This window comes from Engystomops pustulosus, chromosome 4 (genome assembly GCF_040894005.1).
Source record: "Engystomops pustulosus chromosome 4, aEngPut4.maternal, whole genome shotgun sequence".
Lineage (NCBI taxonomy): Eukaryota > Metazoa > Chordata > Amphibia > Anura > Leptodactylidae > Engystomops > Engystomops pustulosus.
The window spans coordinates 219,317,832-219,337,821 of NC_092414.1; the positions used below are offsets into that span (position 1 = coordinate 219,317,832).

General features: G+C 42.9%; 1 protein-coding gene across 1 annotated transcript; it reads right to left on the minus strand.

Annotated features, from left to right (window-relative positions):
• Window positions 1-4,548: 4,548 nt before the first annotated feature.
• On the minus strand, window positions 4,549-5,463 carry LOC140128628 (olfactory receptor 11A1-like). Its single transcript, XM_072150326.1, has one exon. It carries the CDS (start codon window positions 5,461-5,463, stop codon window positions 4,549-4,551), a length of 915 nt encoding a protein of 304 aa, XP_072006427.1.
• Window positions 5,464-19,990: the final 14,527 nt, after the last annotated feature.

Consider the following 19,990-nt stretch of genomic DNA (forward strand, 5'->3'; position numbering starts at 1 on the left):
CCTAATTCTTTACCTTCTGGTATGGTGTTCTCTCTGTCCACCCCTCTGGTCATGATAATTTTATAATAGGTGTGAGATGACAAAGATATCAAGCTGTTAGCTTCACAATTTTGGAGTAATTTTCACCAAATTACTATCTGAAATGCATTGTGCCACATTTAATAAGGGTTTTGGACATTCCCAAATTGTACAAAAAGTGCATGACCTTGGAAAAAGTTAAAAGTCTGTGGGCAAAAACAAATAATTTTGCAAAAAAATTATATTAATTTAGCACATTAAAATAGAAAAAATGATAGATTGTGAAAAGTACCACTACAATCATAATAACAAGTAATACACACAGAGCAGTTTGTGTAGCAACAGCCCAGCAAATACTATTCTGTAGAGGGACACCTACTGGCTGGCCACCGTATCAGACCCCCGCTTACACAGAAAAATGGGGGCTCTTATCACCTCGGGAGTAGGAGAATAAAATAATTCAATATCAAGACATCCTTTGAAGGCAGGTGGTGACTGCCTATGTTTACTCTATCCACGTGAGCATCCACCGGGCAGGAAGACCCTGGACAGGAAGAGCCACATGCTGGGAGAGGGGTTTGTATCACAGGGTTTTCATGTGAAATTTGTCTCCATTAGCAGCAGGAGCCTGAGCCACCAATTGATGATGAATCTTTTCTTTAACCCAATAACAGAGAAAAACGTACCGTATATACTCAAGTATAAGCTGACCCGAGTATAAGCCGAGACCCCTAATTTAACCACCAAAAACTGGGAAATACTACTGACTCGAGTATAAGCTGAGGGTGGGAAATGCATTGGTCAACCCCCCCCCCCCCAGTAGTATACAGCCTGCCAGCCCCCAGTAGTATACAGCCTGCCAGCCCCCATGTAGTATACAGCCTGCCGGCCCCCAGTAGTATACAGCCTGCCAGCCCCCATGTAGTATACAGCCTGCCAGCCCCCAGTAGTATACAGCCTGCCAGCCCCCATGTAGTATACAGCCTGTCAGCCCCCAGTAGTATACAGCCTGCCAGCCCCCAGTAGTATACAGCCTGCCAGCCCCCATGTAGTATACAGCCTGCCAGCCCCCAGTAGTATACAGCCTGCCAGCCCCCATGTAGTATACAGCCTGCCGGCCCCCAGTAGTATACAGCCTGCCAGCCCCCAGTAGTATACAGCCTGCCAGCCCCCATGTAGTATACAGCCTGCCAGCCCCCAGTAGTATACAGCCTGCCAGCCCCCATGTAGTATACAGCCTGTCAGCCCCCAGTAGTATACAGCCTGCCAGCCCCCAGTAGTATACAGCCTGCCAGCCCCCAGTAGTATACAGCCTGCCAGCCCCCAGTAGTATACAGCCTGCCAGCCCCCAGCAGTATACAGCCTGCCAGCCCCCAGTAGTATACAGCCTGCCAGCCCCCATGTAGTATACAGCAGCCCCTAGTAGTATACAGCCTGCCAGCCCCCAGTAGTATACAGCCTGCCAGCCCCCATGTAGTATACAGCAGCCCCTAGTAGTATACTGCAGCCCCTAGTAGTATACAGCCTGCCAGCCCCCATGTAGTATACAGCATCCCCTAGTAGTATACAGCCTGCCAGCCCCCATGTAGTATACAGCATCCCCTAGTAGTATACAGCCTGCCAGCCCCCATGTAGTATACAACATCCCCTAGCAGTATACAGCCAGCCTGTATACCACCACAGCCCTTAAAAAAAAATAAAGTTATATACTCACCCTCCGATGTCGGCGCGGCTCCCCGATGTCCCCGATGTCAGCGTGTTCCGTCTTCTTTCTTCTCCGCGGCTCCTCTTCTTTCTTGGACGCAGCCATGTTTTCTTCTAGCAGGAGCATACTATGACACGGCCGCTGCTGACATCATAGTATGAGCGGCCACGAAGAAAACATGGCTGCGTCCATGCCAGTATAGTTTATTTCTTTTAAGTGGGTAATTTTTTTTGTAATAGACTCATGTATAAGCCGAGGGGATGTTTTTCAGCACATTTAATGTGCTGAAAAACTCGGCTAATACACAAGTATATACTGTATATATGCAGCATAACATGGAGAAGCAGGGGGCAATATACTTGGATTTCATCATTCGACCACACTCCCCAGATCCCTGCACTTAAAGCAGATGGAAACTTTTCAATAATTCTCCTTTGAGAGCTTCAGCTTTTCCCTGTTTTCACTTTGCTTCTCTCTGCATATATACACAGCTTCCTTCAGTCCGTCCTAATGGCATCACTCATGATCCTCTTTCTTGCACAGTCCATCTCCCTGACAGACACAGGGAGAAGGGTGGGGAAGAGAGCAGGATACGTCATAATTAGAGATGGGCGAATCGATTCTAACGAAGTGGAATTTGTTTCGAATTTCAGGAAAACTTCGGTTCGTCGCGAAGCCGAAGTTTACAGGGATTTTTTCCCCTTTATTAGCAAAATGGCTGCGAGCACAACATGTTACATGGGGCAGAGAACTCTGGGAAGAAGAAAGGAACACCCCCGATCACATGTGCAGACATGAAAGCCAATCAGTGACCGGCAGGCTTATGTGATGTCACAGACCCTTTGTAAATAAGCCCCATTGAGATGTATATCTATATATCCATAATGCCCTTCTGCTCTTTGGTTGAGATGAGTGGACCAAAATCCAAACAGAACCTGAATTCAAACCAACTGCTAACAAGAATATAATTTAAACATTTTATAAAATTAAACAAGTGTGCTCAGGGTCTTTAAGTTCAGCATGTTTCTGTTTCATGTTTCTTCCAGTGAGTTGCCTTTGGATTTATACTGGTCCCATATGTATAGGTGAGATGTCACAAGGTTAAATCTGAAGATAAAAGTGATCAACAGTGGGGTTTCTATGTTCTTGTGCTACGATTCCAAGTCCATCTCCTCCTGTTTAAAGGGAACCTGTCACCAGGGACCTCATTTTCACTAAACACAGGTTGCAGATGCCCATTACACCTGCAGTGTAAATCTGCCTGTCTTTTCTAACCACTTACATTACAATATAATTGTGTGTTATAATGCATCCTTACAGAATCCTCTGTGTAGTCCCAGGGGTTGGGCTTTGGTTTGGATGAATTTCAATAAACAAATTGTGACTTGTCTGTGCTGCAGACTGCTCAGATCTTAGCTCCCACCTTTGTTCTCCTGTATAGCTCCTCCCCCTTGTTCCTTCAGAGCTTATTACCTAGTGACCTGACATCAGTAGGAGAGGGAGGAACTGTGGGGGAGGAAGGAGCACAAAGGTAGGAGCCAAAAGCTGAGGAGTCGGCAGCTCAGACAAGTCACATGTTGTTTGCATCCAAACCAAAGCCCAACCCTGGGACTACACAGAGGATTCTGTCAGGATGCAAGGTAAGTTGTAATGCAAATGCTTAGAGAAAGCAGAAAGACATATTTGCACTGCAGGTGTGATGGGCTTCTCTAACCTGTCTTTAGTGAAAATGAGGTCCCTGGTGACAGGTTCCCTTTGACACTAGTTGGTACAGAATTGATTCCCCTTTTATATTGATGGAAATACTCTGGCCTGTGGGACTATTGGCTAAAGGGGGCAGTGTGACTATTGCTTTCATGGGGGTGTGTGATTATTACTTAGAGTGGGATGTGTGACTATTGGTTGAGGGGTTCTGCATGCTAATTGTCTACTGGGAGCTGTGTGACTATTGGCTATTTAGGGCTCTGTGACTTTTTTTTAGTGTACTAGTATATACATACACCTTTATTGCTTACAAGTAGCATTTCTAATGCGCACTTCAGTGCCAATTTTTTTTTAAATGTGTCAAATCTGCTAAATCTAATTTTTAAAAAGTTCACTCATGTCAATCTACAAATTCCACTTAGTAATAAATTATGTACTCTAGTCATGGTCATGAACAGTCATTTTCTTTAAAGGAAACCTACCACTTCTGACGGTAGGTATGAGATACAAACACCGGGCACCAGCTCAGGGTGAGCTGGTGCCGGTGCTTAGTCTCGTTAGTGTTAAAACCGCGGTATCGCGGTTTTAACACTTTTGAAACTTTCTAGCAGAAACTGCTTCGGCGCTTCGTGCACACGATCGTGCGCGCGCCTACATTGGAAACGCCGCAGGCGTTGCGCGCGCACGATCGCGCGCAGCGCCGAAGAAGTTTCTGCTAGAAAGTTTCAAAAGTGTTAAAACCGCGATACCGCGGTTTTAACACTAACGAGACTAAGCACCGGCACCAGCTCACCCTGAGCTGGTGCCCGGTGTTTGTATCTCATACCTACCGTCAGAAGTGGTAGGTTTCCTTTAAGGCATCTTCATTCTCTATGGCACAGAGGGTATTGTTATATAGTTTTCCTGCTCCTCATACTCACCTTTCTCATGGAGAGTAGTTTCTGTGCCGTGGTTCAGTTAATTTCATATTTTAACAAGATTTTCTAATTGTTTTACACCAATTTTAGTACATATCTGATGACATTAGTTGTCCTAGACTGCTTTTTCCTAGATGACATGAATATTACATAATAGTATTCTGAACTACAGCGTTAGAAATATTTTTATGAAATTTTGAGAATTCAGAACATATGTTTGAGTTTAAGATATGCATTTTTGAAGTCTTGGTTCCTCAGGGTGTATATTATAGGGTTAAGCAGTGGGGTCAGCACAGTATACATCAGGGACAGGACCTTACTCAGGGTCAGGGAATCTCCTGTTGTTGGAAACATATAAACAATGATTAATGTGCCATAAAATGTGGAGACCACAGTGAGGTGGGAGCTACAGGTGGAGAAGGCTTTATGTCTTCCGGTATTGGATGGGATCTTCAGGATGGTGATGACAATGTACACATAGGACGTTACTATTACTATAAAGGGTGTCAAAAGAATCAAACTTCCCATTACAAGAAGTTGTTTGTAAATCTTTGATGTATCGGAGCAGGAGAGTTGCACTATGGGTCCTATGTCACAGTAGAAATGGTCAATGACATGTGGTCCACAGAAATGTAAACTAAGGATAGAAGTTATATCAAGCACCAAGAATATAAAGCCCATCAACCAAATCATAATTACTGATATCACACAAAACCTATGATTCATGATGAAGTGATAACGGAGGGGGTTACAGATGGCCACATACCGGTCATAGGACATCACCGACAGAAGAAGACATTCAGAGGTCTCTGAAGTACCATAGACAGAAAACTGAATCATGCAGATGATGAGAGTGATAGTACCTCCCCCATACAGGACAGTGTGAAGAAGGACGGGGACAATGTCTGTGGTCAGCAGGAGGTCACACAATGACAGCTGTGTAATGAAGAAGTACATGGGGGACTGGAGGGTTTTACTCACTAGATACAAGACCATGATGAGAAGGTTTCCTGATATTGTCCCACAGAAGATAAGAACCAGGAGGGAGAAGAAGGGAAATGTGAAGTTGTGTAGATTCGGAAATCCCAGAAGGAAGATGGAGGTGACATTATTTGCCATGTGGAGAACGTAATAAAGTCAAATTTATCATAGGAAGTTGATGGTTTGACAGGAGATGTATTTCAGGCCATTACAGTTGCTCAGTGAAGTACAAGTATCTTTGCGGAAACAAAAAATTGTTCACAGGCTAAAAAATTCATTCAATAATATTACACATGGTCAACTTCTTCCAAGCCGTTGTTTGGATTAAATTGGTTTTATTTTAGTTGTTACATTTCAGTCTTGTTGGGATTATCTCTGTTATTGTAATGGTCACATCAAACCTTCCCAATCAGGGCAAAGTCTCTGGAAGAAAAGGTTGAAAGATAATGTCCAACCCTATTTCCCAATTTATAACTCACATGATTTTTTGTTTTCTTAATGATCACATGTCCTATAGGCTCAAACATAAACAATTTAAAAAACAGCTCCCTTATGATGTAAAATATATTTGTCTTGTCTTAGGAGTCATTTATCTTTTGTCTAAAAATGTGCACCTGTCTTTTTGTTTTGTTGTTTTACATTTGTTTGATTTATCTACTAAGGTCTAATACTGGAAACAGAAAATTCTGTCATCGACTTTTTAAAACATATGTGCCTTCCATGTGCCTCTATGACCTCCCTACAATGCCTGGGAAAGCTTTATAGGAGGCTCAGTAGTGTGTTTGGCCTCCACATGCCTCTGACCTCCCTACAATGCCTGGACAAGCTCCTGATGAGGCTCAGTAGTGTGTGTGTGGCCTTCACATTCCTATGTAAGTTCCCTAAAATGCCCGGACCGGATTCTGACGAGACTCAGTAGAGTATGTGGCCTCCATTCAATGCCTGGACAAGCTCCTGATGAGGGTCAGTAGAGTATGTGGCCTTCCTATTCCTGTATGACCTCCATAAAGTGCCTGGGCATTCTCCTGATGAGACTGTTGATGTTATACTGAGACCTCGACCTAGATTAAAGCATCATGAATCTCCTAGACAGTCTGTGTGCAACGTGATGGTGCTTGATGGAACAAGATATGATGTCTCAGATGTTCTTGATTGGTCTGGGAACTAGAGAGGCAAGTTTATAGCATAGACGTCTTTATCATGCAGGAACTCCTGACACGGTCTTGTGGAAATTGGGCTTTTATATCACCCTCATAGAGTCTTTTTCTGACAGTCTGAGGAGACTCATGGATGTTAGTAGCTGCTGGAGGTCATTGTGCAGGTACCTGTCACTCATCCACCTCTTACTCCTACGTAATGGATCAGCTACTGGGTTGTTGTACTCCTATAGCCTCCTCCACATCTCCTGGTGTACTGGCATGTCTCCTGGTATATGCACCACACCCAACCCAAGTTAAAAAACACAGTATTCTGAAAAAGTTTTAGTCAGTTGTGGAAGAAAAGGCAAAGTAAAAAAGATTTTAAAACATGAATGTAAAAATGTTTATTTCTATAATTGAAAATGAGAAGCAAAATAAAAGCCAAATCTAAAACACATTGATATTTGCTCTGACCAAACTCTGAAAGAAATCCTGGAAGTGATTTGCTCCATACAGACCCCAGACCTACACCTCATCCGTCCTGGTATCATATGAGGAGGCAGAAGGATGGAAGCAATGGGACTCCCGCACCAGATCTGGGCTTAGTCCTTTACTATCTCTGGAATATCTAGAAGTATTGATGCTGTTCTGAAGGCAAAGATTGGACACAACAAATATTGACGGCAATTTCTTTCTTGTTCTTTTACTCTGCCTTTTGTTTATTAATAACTTATCACATTTCCATGTTTGTGCTCAGACCTGCCCTTCAGTAGTTACAGATTATCCTCACGATGGCAGATGAATTCTACATTCAGCCCAGGAAGTGATAGGAAGACTCACCTCATCTCCAGCAGTGCAGAACATCTAGATGAGTACAGTATTTATACAGTATTTTACCTACGAACATTAGATCTTTATAGTAAGACATATCACAGCACAGGATAAGGGCCTGGGGATAGAACAGCCATTATTATAACACATCAATATAAGGTCCTTTTATACTTTCATTCATCGGAGATCCAGAGCAGAGGGATCTCCAGCCACCTCCCCGGTGCACCCCTGATTTATGTCACAGAGAGATAATTACCTCATCTGAGATGTAATCTACAAGGATTCTCACATAACTAAATATGAAAACATTTCTAATATCCAAAAATATTCTTCATATCAGATGGGACAAAAATATAAATTTAATATGTCACAATTCACTTCCTACAAAACTACTGTGTAAATGACTTTATAAAGGACATGAGGGGGGAAAGAGTTTGAAAAACATTTGTGTCACCCTGGAAAATGCATCCGGTCAGATTTCACAGGTCGTTAAAATACCTAAAATCAATAAAAATTACAATAAGAGAGGAAATTTATTAGATTTATTTAGATTTTTTGGTATTTTCCCAAATTTTCCAAAAATAGTGTGTGACCTCGAAAAGAGGGGACGTGGCTTCAAATTCTGTTAAAAAAGTTTTGCCAAACATTTTTTTTATTTTAATACATTAAAGTAGACCAACTGAATTTACAACTCCTCAATCTTATACTGCGTCACATTATAGTTCAGGAAAGTTTTATTGCAATAAAATGATATAATTTACAAACAAGACAGTAAATGTCACAGTTAAGTATGCAATGAAGACAAAGATAAGTGCATTTCCGTATTATCGCTCACACATCATATCATGAAGGTAGTACCAATATTATTATTGCGTCAGACCCCCGATGGGGCCTCAGCCACAGGCCCAGCTACAGGAGGCCCTCCATTACTAAAACTAGGGCCAGACAAATAAGCAACACAACATCCACAAGACAAGACACACAGACACTAAAAAACCCACATTAAAGGTGGGGGGCAGGTGCAGGAGAAGGGGGTGGGTTAAGGGAGAAAGGGTATAAGGGCAGTGTCTCACTTATGATCCACTTGTTAATGCCCTGTGATCTATGTGACAAACTCCGGGGAGTCTCTAAGAGATGTCCATTGGAGCCACATAAGATGAAACCTGTTGGCTGCATCCAGTCTGAAGTCATCCAATACCACCAGTTCTTTCACTACATACGCAATTTCGGCTGCCCACATCGCCCTGAAGGGTACAGAGTTAGATTTTGATAATTTGGGGATTATTCGCCTTAGTGCCATCACAATGTGCCTTAGAAGCTCTTTTTTCACCTTTTTGTATGCTCCAGGAAACATGGACAGTAGAGCAATGTCGTGCTGGCAAGGGGTCGAGGATGAGGCATTTGTGGACGGCAGAAACAGCCTCTTATAGCGCCTGCATCCCTAGACATTTCAACCATATGTCTATCATCTGCCCCTCGGCAGTCCCATACCTTAGCAACTATAAGATACAGAGGGGTAATAGGAGTAAAGGACTATACCACTGTGATAAGATTTTATAGTTTGTTTCCTGAAGTTGACAGGAAATAGATGCCTTGTGGGGGAAGGCCATAGCTCTAGACCACTCCCTATCTGAGAATTCCCTTCCAATGAGCCTTGGAAACCTGTCTTACCACCACCATGGCTCTTCCTAAGTAACAAACCGTATATCAACAATATCATATGAACGGATGGTGCACTACTTACACACCATGCCTCAAAGGTAGTCAAATCTTTGGATAAATCAGCCACCGGAGCCAGGGATCTACAGAAACTGTTTACTTGCTGTATAGTGAGCCACTTGTACCCCTGCTGGATTCCCTGCAGAATCATGTCCCCCACAGGTTTAAGACCTGATGTGGATAGTAAATGTCTGATTTGGATGACTGTAGTCTCAGGGACTGACAAGAAGCCCGGATCAGCCAGGCTAAGAGGGAACTACGGGTTGTAGGACAGAGGGGAGAATAGGCTAGGACAAATGAACACAAAGCCTCTTCACAAAGTGCCATCCCATACCTTAAGGATAGTCTTTTATAGAGAGAGAGGCAAGACCGAGTGCCAGCAGGTATCCAGAGAGCCTCCACTAAGGGGCATTGACTACAGTGTTCCTCTATTGACACCCATAGTGTGTGCCGGGCCCTGGGTATAAGATTAAGTATACAGATAAGCACCGTGGCCCAATTATATAGGGAAAAGTCTGGGAGACCCACGCCCCCTGGAGAGTGTGGAGTTGGCCGCACAAGGTTTTGAGGCCTCCCAATAAAAAGTGGGCAGCCATAGAGCACAGTTCATGTAGAAATATGCCAGAAACGCCCACAGGATTGTCTGAAATACGTATAATATTTTAGGCAGGATAATAATAATAATAATAATAAACAATTTATTATCCCCCGACGGAGGAAAGGAAAGTTGTCACAAAAGGCCATAAAGACACATTTTAAATACATTACAAAAATACAAAAATACCATGGACATACAACATATATTGAATAAAAACTACTAAAATATACACAATAAGAAACAAACTCACAGTTTACTGATCTAAGAGACCCGGAAATTATTCACCACTCAGAGCTATCTTCACCCCCTTATTCGTATTGAACAGATGGATAGAACTCGGCACGAATGATTTTTTATATCTGTCAGTCCTGCACCTGATTTCTTTTAGTCTGCCGCTAAAACTGCTTCGCTGCCCTTCAAGTAGGTTAAATGAAGGATGTGAGGACTCTGACAATATTCTAGCCAGTTTTTTGAGCACGCAACGACGCAGCCTGGCCTCCCAGTGCTCCATTTTCACACCAATGATGATTTCCGCTTTTTTAAGGATCTTCCTGCATTTGCATTGGTCCTGTGCAGACAGGCACGGGCCCCATGCACAGACCCCATACATAAGAGTGCTAAGTACCACAGACTCGAAAAAAGTGACCTCAGGAAGAACAACTTACTAGTCGCCTTCCTGTAAACGTCGGTCTGAGTTTGTCACTTTAATTTATCGTCAATCATTATACCCAGGTATTTATGTTCCCCTACACATTCAATTTCAACCCCTCCGATGTTTAGTGGTTCGAACGAGGAATTCCTTTTTCTTGAAAAATCAACTATAATCTCTTTGGTTTTTGACAGATTTAACTGCAGGCTATTTATAGTACACCAGTCACAGAATTCGGACACACTTGTCCTGTATCCCCCATCCTCTCCGTCTTTTATCAGTCCAACCAAGACTGTATCGTCTGAGTATTTCTGGACGAAACACTCTAGGTCGTTCCTTCGGAAATCCGCAGTATAAACTGAAAATAAAAAAGGCGACAAAACTGTCCCTTGGGAGACTCCTATGCTAGACAGAGCTTCCCCCGACCAATAATTTCCAACTCTTACCCTTTGCGGTCTGTTTAACAAGTAATTTAAAATCCAGTTTCCAGTTTTCTTATCCACAGATAATTTTAGTAGTTTCTCAACTAAACACTCTGGCACAATACGATTAAAAGCACTACTAAAATCAAATAACGTCAAGCGTACCGTGTTCCCTACATTGTCCAGATGTGAGTACACCCTTTCCAGCAAATAAATCAACGCGTCATCAGTACCTAGTCCAGGCCGATAGGCAAACTGTAACGGATCCAGAAGTGGAGAAACAACAGCACTCAGTCTATATAACACTAGTGGTTCAAAGACTTTCATGATCAGGGCTGTTAGTGCAATCAGTCTGTAGTCATTCAAATTTGTCGGCCTACTAACTTTAGCTAGTGGGACTATCGTAGATGTCTTCCAGAGTTTTGGCACATAAGCAGAGTCTAGACTGCTGTTAAATATTCTAGCATACACCGTACTTAACTCCTGACTACATTCACTTAGGACCCTAGCTTGAATATTGTCAGGACCCGGGGCCTTTCTCAGTTTTAATTTACTAAGTTCTTTTTGGACCTCCCACACCTCTATGTTCCTGATTACCGTATTCCGCGGATCGCACGATTGGGGAACCTCACTACTTATTTCGTAATTTCCTTCAGCTTCTGCTGTGAATCTGTTGAAGAACCTATTTAGTTCCTCGACTAATTCGCCACATTTTTCCACTCGGCTTACCTTACCAGGCAATCCAGTGATTGTTCTTAAGCCCCTCCATACCTCCCTAGGGTCACCCACAGATAACTTCTCCAGTTTTTCCCTGTACTGCTTCTTGCAGCCTTTAATTTTTGACTTGACCTCCTTAGACAATGTGTGGAAGTGCACATCGTCCTTACTACGAAACGCATGACAGCGCTTTCTGAATAACTCTCTTAATTCAGTGTTAACCCAGGGTTTATTATTGTGATGTAGTCTTACAACTTTCTCGGGAACAATAGATTTTACACAAAAATTTATGTAGTCAGTGATAGTATCCACACAAGCGTCCATGTTCTCAACACAGAAATGGATGTCCATTTTCAAAGAGTTCACCCTTCCCACCCACGAGGGCATGAGGCCAGATCCCTTTCCCTCTTTTTGTTTACCCTATATATGTGGATAACTTTCAGTACTGCAGTCAATCTGGTCATGTTCAAAATATTCTGATGTTACTGTAGTCATGGATAGATCAGGAAGTAGCGTTGATGCAGACAGGGAATATTTAGATGTAGTGAATAATTTTGTGGAGTGGTCAAAGAGATCCAGTCACCAAAACAAAGGAAATGGTGGTCACCAGTAGTAATAACTTGCATATACTGTCTCCAATAAAGATTGGAGACTCGTATGCAACACAAGTTCCCATTATAAATACCTGGGTGTGTATCTGGACGAGCACCTTGACTGAAAGTTTAACACTGAAACACTTTATGCGAAATGCCAGACGCGGTTTCAATGCATGTAGAAAACCGCTAAAGAAGTTTTACAGCAGTGCAGTAGCTGGGAGTCTGTTTTTCGGAATGGCTTTGGATCGGAATGTGTAATAGGGATATTAGATTAGAGATAGTAGTGGGCTAACAGATGTGATATGGCACATTCAGATATTACAGTATACCATATATAAGGGTTGAGCCAAAGGAAAACAACTAAAAGATCATAAATATTAAAGCCCAGTGGTAGTTCATTGTGTACATACATACATTTGATTCAAATTGTTTCAACTCTGGTTTAAGATGGTACATTGTAGGGATAATCATACATTGGAGCTATCATTAGGAAAAATGCTTAGAGGAGTTGAACACATGATAAAATACATAGATATAAAAAAAAACAATTTTGGCTTTTATGTCATTGTAAGAGACAGACATAACAAACATGAAAGGTGTATGGAAGGAGTACAGATACCGGTGGTTTATAGAACTGACCGTCTCCTGGAGTAGATGTAGTGTCCTTGGGTTATTAGAAGTATGGAGTAAATGAGAGACTGTGGGGGGAATGCTGGGTAAGTTTATTTGTTATAAAAGTCGTTTTTAAGACTATACTGATTGTCACTGACCTGATAAAGTAAACTACGTCAGATTTAATTGTTCGGTAAGACAGCCCTGAATGGAGGTGTGCAGGCCTATTGTTTGATGGTACAGTGGGTAAGAAGTGGTAATCAATGATACTGTGGGTTGGAGACACTAATTATTGATATGTAAATTGAATGATTAGTTTACAAGATAGATGGCTGTAGGGAAAAGATAAAGGGTAACTTACTAGGTGATGGTATGTCTGTCCAGGAGGGCAGCAGCACGAGCAATGTGCGTGCCAAACTGGGGTCGTGTTAAAATAACCTGGCGTGGTAGTGCGCCTGTGCACTGAGGGCTGGAAGATGTATCGCAGGGAGTCTGCACGCGGAGAAGTTGGATAATGTGTCGCATGGAGTCTGCGCACGGAGTAGGCACACAGAAGAAAAGAATAGATGGCCACGCCCCCCGATTTCTGTTGCATGAAAGACGGCGCCGATGCGACACGATCCGATCACGTGCGCCAAAATCCCAGGGCAATTAGGCGCAAACCGGAAATATTTGGGAAACCCGACGAAAGTGCTGCGGTGGGACCCATAGTAATTGTGCACCTATGTCTCATACTTTTTCTAACCTTTCATTCAAACCGTAGGGGGCACATAGTGTTAAGTTGGAAAATCCAGAAGTTTTCTCTTCTGATCAACTGGTTAAGTCTGTCCTCATGGTAGCTCGGGAATTTGTTCAATTATCCATGCTTTGGCAACACCAAAGTCACTATTGTGATGGCTCTTAAAGTGTCTTGGGACACTATGAAGCAAAAAACAGTCTTTACTTTGCTCCTATGGGTGTGAACCCTTTCTCTGAAAAGTTGGATGGTCCGGCCTACATACTGTAGTGTGCAGGGACATTCCAAAAGATCTACCACGTACTTGGAGGCACAATTAAGGAAAAATTGAATTTGAAAGGATTCTGTAGTGGTATGTGTCATGAAAGTTTTCATGCACCTGGGACTATTGCAACGAAAGGTCCTTTTGAGTGCGGGGAACATCGAGGGTCGCTGGTGGAGTGGCATGGCCTTGTTCTTCATGGATCGTAATTTGGAGGGAACAAGGAGGGATTTCAGAGATGGAGCATGCTTATAGGTAAGTATGGGGATAATGCCTTGGATAATTCTTTGCATAGGCATGGATCTTTCTGTAATATGGACCAGTGCTTCTCCAGTACGGCTCGTACACTGTTAGAGGAGAAGGTAGTGATGAAGGCCAGGCTTCTATCTTTAGTCTGGGTTGATGGTTTGTTTGATGGTTGAAGGCAATCTTCTTGAGGACGCCTACCATGTGCGTCCTATGGTAGGCATCCTTGATGATGGTTGATGGGTAACCCTTCTGTACGAACATTTTTCTCAGAACTTCTGATTGGATTTTGAAGGTTCCTGGGTCAGTGCAGTTCTTACAAATCCTTTTATACTGGCTATATGGATTATTTTTGAGCCACTTTTTGTGGTGGGAGCTAGAAAACTCCAACCAATTTAAAAAATGTTGCTGTTAATAGTTTCGTACCTGTGGGGTAAACCAGTATTGCAAGATCAAGGAATTCGATATTGGTCGGGGAGAGGTTCAACGTCAAGGTGATCCCCAGGGGTTATTGTTAACCCCTTAAGGACGCAGGGTTTTTCGGCCGATTTCTCGCTCTCCAACTTCAAAAATCCATAACTTTTTCATTTTTCTGTGTACAGAGCTGTGTGAGGGCTTATTTTGTGCGTAACAAATTTTACTTCCCCGTGATGTTATTTATTTTAACATGCCGTGTACTGCGTAGCTGAAAAAAAATTCCAAATGTGGAAAAATTGAAAAAAAACGTCACATGCGTCACGTTCTTGTGGGCTCAGTTTTTACGACTTTCACTCTTCGCTCCAAATAACACGCCTACTTTATTCTTTGGTTCGGTGCGATCGCGGTGATACCAAATTTATATAGGTTTTATTGTGTTTTAATACATTTTCAAAAATTAAACGAATGTATACAAAAAAGAAAAAATTTTTTTTGCCATCTTCTGACGCTAATAACTTTTTCATACTTTGGCGCACGGAGATGTGTGAGGTGTCATTTTTTGCGAAATGAGGCGACGTTTTCATTGCTACCATTTTGAGGTCTGTGCAATATTTTGATCATTTTTTATTTCATTTTTTATGTTATGTAAAAAGGTGTAAAAGTCGCATTTCGGACATTTGGGCGCCATTTCCCGCCTCGGAGGTCACCGCCGGCCGTAACCGTTTTTATATTTTGATATATCGGGCATTTTGGGACGCGGCGATACCTAATATGTTTGTGATTTTTACTGTTTATTATGTTTTATATCCGTTCTAGGGAAAGGGGGGTGATTTGAACTTTTAATATTTTATTAATTTTTTTTATTTTTTAAACTTTTTTTTTTCTTTTTTTTTTCACTATCTTTTAGACCATCTAGGGTACATTAACCCTAGATGGTCAGATCGCTGCTACCATATACTGCAATACTTCTGTATTGCAATATATGGCATTTTTGCAGCACATTCATTACAATGAGCCACTGGCTCATTGTAACGAATCTGCAGCTGCCAGATAGCCTCGTGTCAAAAGAAGACACGAGGCTACCATGGCAACCGATCGCCGCCCCCCGATGACGTTCGGGGGCGTGGCGATCGAAAAAAAGATGGCGGCGCCCACGCGCCACCGTCTTTTAAATGCCGCCGGCGACTTTGCCGGCGGCAACGGGGGGGTTAATAGCCGCGATCGGTGCTAGCACCGACCGCGGTTATTAGCGGTGGGGGTTTTATGCATTTTGCAAAAACCCCCACCTTTGTATGAAGAGGACTCAGCCCGTGAGCCCTCTTCATACATCCCTTATACCTCTGCGCCGTAGAGCTACGGCGCAGAGCGTTAAGGGGTTAATGGTATCCAGAAAATTTTTAGATTCGCCCCCAGTTATGTGAACCTCTTCATGGGGATTTTCAAGGAGAGCTTCATAGTTGTAAACCCCCAATTTAACAAGAACATCATGTTATTTAAGCGGTACATAGACAACCTTTCCATCATATGGGAAGGTACGGAAGGCGAAGCTAAAAATTGTTGCCCAGGGCTGATTTTGATCAGGGCAGTAGCATTAGCGAGACTTGAATCAGCAGTTGTCTGAGTCATTTCCTTTTGACCGTGCACACATGCTTAAATAATTTGAATCACACAATTTACGCACATTAAAAGAGGATATCATTAATCCTCCCCTAATACTACTTTTTCAACACATAGTCATAACAGCAAAAATACTTGATAACTAACATTAACCATATATCTGCTTGATGTTGACTTGAGTTTTTATGCGTTCTCTCATTTTTTAGCAGGTTTTGGGGCTTTGAAATTTAGGTACTATTTTTTTATATTTTCATAAAAAACACTAAATCCTGCTATTGAGGGAACTGCTCAGATTTCAAGTCACTTTGAGAGGCCTAAATATTAGTAAAAACCCGTAAATTACCCCATTATACAAACTAGCAGATTCTCCTCTTTTGTCACACCATAACTGACCATCTTCTCTTCATACGAGTGAAGCTCACCTCTACAAGTAACAGCCACAGGTACCTTCGGGTAGCTTTCACACCATGCATTGCATCACATTTTTTGATGCGTTTTTGATGCATCCCAAAGGCTTAAGCCTTGACACATACCAATATTACATTGCGTTTCCACTGCATCTACTAAAACGCGATGTCACCTCAGTATGTGATCAAGGCTGAGGCCTATGGAATGCGTCAAAAACGCATCAGAAAACACGACGAAACCATTGTGTGAATGCGCACTCAGGATCTGGAGTTCTTCCAGATCAGTCTGCCATTTCCTCCCTAATGAGTACTTGCAGGGTTCTTATTGACACCTCACGATTACCTTCTTGGTTCCATAACCTCAATTTCTATTTTAGGTTTTTCAGGATGTTGCTCCTTCATACTGCTTTTCATTTCTGTCAGACTCTGAACATCACAACCATCTGCCTTGCCATCTGCTTGTAGTAGATTGGTATTTAAGCCAATAGGGTCTTCCAATCGCTTACCTTTGGGCTTGTTTGAAGGAACAGACTGGAGTGTAGTAAGTTGTTGTTCAGGTTCACTCACAGTGACTACTGCACTTTTGGCTCATCCTTTTCTTCCTCATCTCCCTATGATCCATCAGGATGCTTTAAAATGATGCGTTGCGTCACATGTTTTGATACATTTTTGATGCATTTCAAAGGCTTCAGCCTTGATCACATGCTGAGGTTACACTGCATTTCCACTGCATCTGCTAAACCGCAATGTAACCTTAGCATTTGAGCAAGGCTGAAGCCTTTGGAATGCATCAAAAGCGCATCAAAAAATGTGATGCAACACATCATGTTAAGACCCCTCAAGCTTCTCATCATTATCTGTATGACTTGGAGTACGGCTTTCAAGCTATTCGTTATGTAAGGTTTACAGACACTTCACACTGGTCAGGTTTCAGCCTGGTCAGATTTTTGGTAAACTTCTGGGGGAGTATAATTATATTACACTCATGGAAGCCAACACCATAGTTTTGGAACTTCTGGTCTTGCCCTTGAAACTTATCAGCTGTCTATCTCTTGCCACCCTCAAAAGGATCTCCTTTTCCTTATAAAAAGTTAATTTGGCTCATGATGTCTCTGGGTCTAGCTGGATCCATTTTCCATGGACACAGGGCCCGGTGCATCCTATTCATTTCCAATCTACACTCACCGGCCACTTTATTAGGTACACCTGTCCAACTGCTCGTTAACACTTAATTTCTATTCAGCCAATCACATGGCGGCAACTCAGTGCATTTAGGCATGTAGACATGGTCAAGACAATCTCCTGCATCAGTATGGGGAAGAAAGGTGATTTGAGGCCTTTGAACGTGGCATGGTTGTTGGTGCCAGAAGGGCTGGTCTGAGTATTTCAGAAACTGCTGATCTACTGGGATTTCCACGCACAACCATCACTAGGGTTTACAGAGAATGGTCCGAAAAAGAAAAAACATCCAGTGAGCGGCAGTTCTGTGGGTGGAAATGTCTTGTTGATGCCAGAGGTCAGAGGAGAATGGGCAGACAGGTTCGTGCTGATAGAAACGCAACAGTGACTCAAATCGCCACCCGTTACAACCAAGGTAGGCAGAAGAGCATCTCTGAACGCACAGTACGTCGAACTTTGAGGCAGATGGGCTACAGCAGCAGAAGACCACACCGGGTGCCACTCCTTTCAGCTAAGAACAGGAAACTGAGGCTACAATTTGCACAAGCTCATCGAAATTGGACAGTAGAAGATTGGAAAAACGTTGCCTGGTCTGATGAGTCTCGATTTCTGCTGCGACATTCGGATAGTAGGGTCAGAATTTGGCGTCAACAACATGAAAGCATAGATCCATCCTGCCTTGTATCAAGGGTTCAGGCTGGTGGTGGTGGTGTCATGGTGTGGGGAATATTTTCTTGGCACTCTTTGGGCCCCTTGGTACCAATTGAGCATCGTTGCAACGCCACAGCCTACCTGAGTATTGTTGCTGACCATGTCCATCCCTTTATGACCAGAATGTACCCAACATCTGATGGCTACTTTCAGCAGGATAATGCGCCATGTCATAAAGCTGGAATCATCTCAGACTGGTTTCTTGAACATGACAATGAGGTCACTGTACTCAAATGGCCTCCACAGTCACCAGATCTTAATCCAATAGAGCATCTTTAGGATGTGGTGGAACGGGAGATTCGCATCATGGATGTGCAGCCGACAAATCTGTGGCAACTGTGTGATGCCATCATGTCAATATGGACCAAAATCTCTGAGGAATGCTTCCAGCACCTTGTTGAATCTATGCCATGAAGAATTGAGGCAGTTCTGAAGGCAACCTTTTGGTCCAACCCGTTACTAGCATGGTGTACCTAATAAAGTGGCCGGTTAGTGTATGTGTAGTGAAGATGCCCAGGAGCTCCTGGAAGAACTAGGTGACCACAGAGTCCAGGTTCTAGGGGGTATATCCTCAGACAAGCCTGTTGTCTGCAGATTATTTTGCCTATGGCATAGTCTGGGAAAGGTAAGAGGAGCGGGGCTATCAGCAGTTTTCCCGCAGATTGTGCAGGAGCTCGGTCTGTGTGTGTCCTACTATGCTATTAGATGGCCATGCCCCCTACTGCACCAGATTAGCCACAGAGTAGTTTGTGTAGCATCAGCCCCAAAAAACTATTATGTAGATGGACACTTAGTTGCTGGCCACCATATCAGACCACACGCTACTACAACAATATGGGGGCTTTTACCAGGAGGATAAAACAATTAGTTTATCAAGACATCCTTTGTAGGCAGTTGGTGGCTGCCTATGCGTAATCTTGCCCGGCGCGAGAGCCGGCTTCAGAAAGTTTAAAGGGCCAGCACACCGTTAATTGGTGCTGACAATTTTCCCAGAATTCTATAAAAATCTGCCTCTCCCTGCACACCCTGCTGAATCTCCGTGTCTTGTGCTTTAGAGAAAGCTTTGTCTGATGCAGTGCGCTGTCATTGTGATTTCCTGCAGTGACCCTGATTCCGTTCCTAACTATGCTCCTCTGCTGCCTGCCTTGCCCTGTTGCTACTTCCCCGACTCAGATCCTGTGCTGTCTGTCTCAACCTCCTGCCTATCCTCGACCACAAGTTTTCCTCATGTTTTTGTACTTCGCCTTGTACTGCAGACAAAGTTGCACATGTTGAAAGACCTTGTGGTACCACGTTGCAACATGTCCAACCTGCTTTTCGGCAGGCTCTGGTGTGGGCTTACCTCATCGTCCATGGTGTTACAGTGGGTCCAGTACCCCTGGTGCCTCATAGTAAGATCCGGCCATGGACACCGCCATGGTACCATTACCTAAACTGGCTGATCTTACCACCGTTGTGATCTAGCAGTCGGCTTAGTCGGCAAAGTTTGAAGGATCCACTTCCACTGATCCTGACAATGAGCTATTGTTTTAATTGAATCATGGGTGGTATTCACCATCTTCATTATCTTTTGTACAGAATGTATTGTTAAGATTTTCAAGCTCCTCATACTCAACCATTTCACAGAGAGTAGTTTCTGCTATGGTTCAGTTAATCTCATATTTTCAAAAGATTTTCTAATTAAAAAAAAAATTTAGTACATATTTGATGACAGTTGTCCAGACTAGTTTTTCCTAGATGACATGAATATTACATAACAGTATACTAAACTACAGTATTAGAAATCGCTTTAAGAAATTTTGAGAAT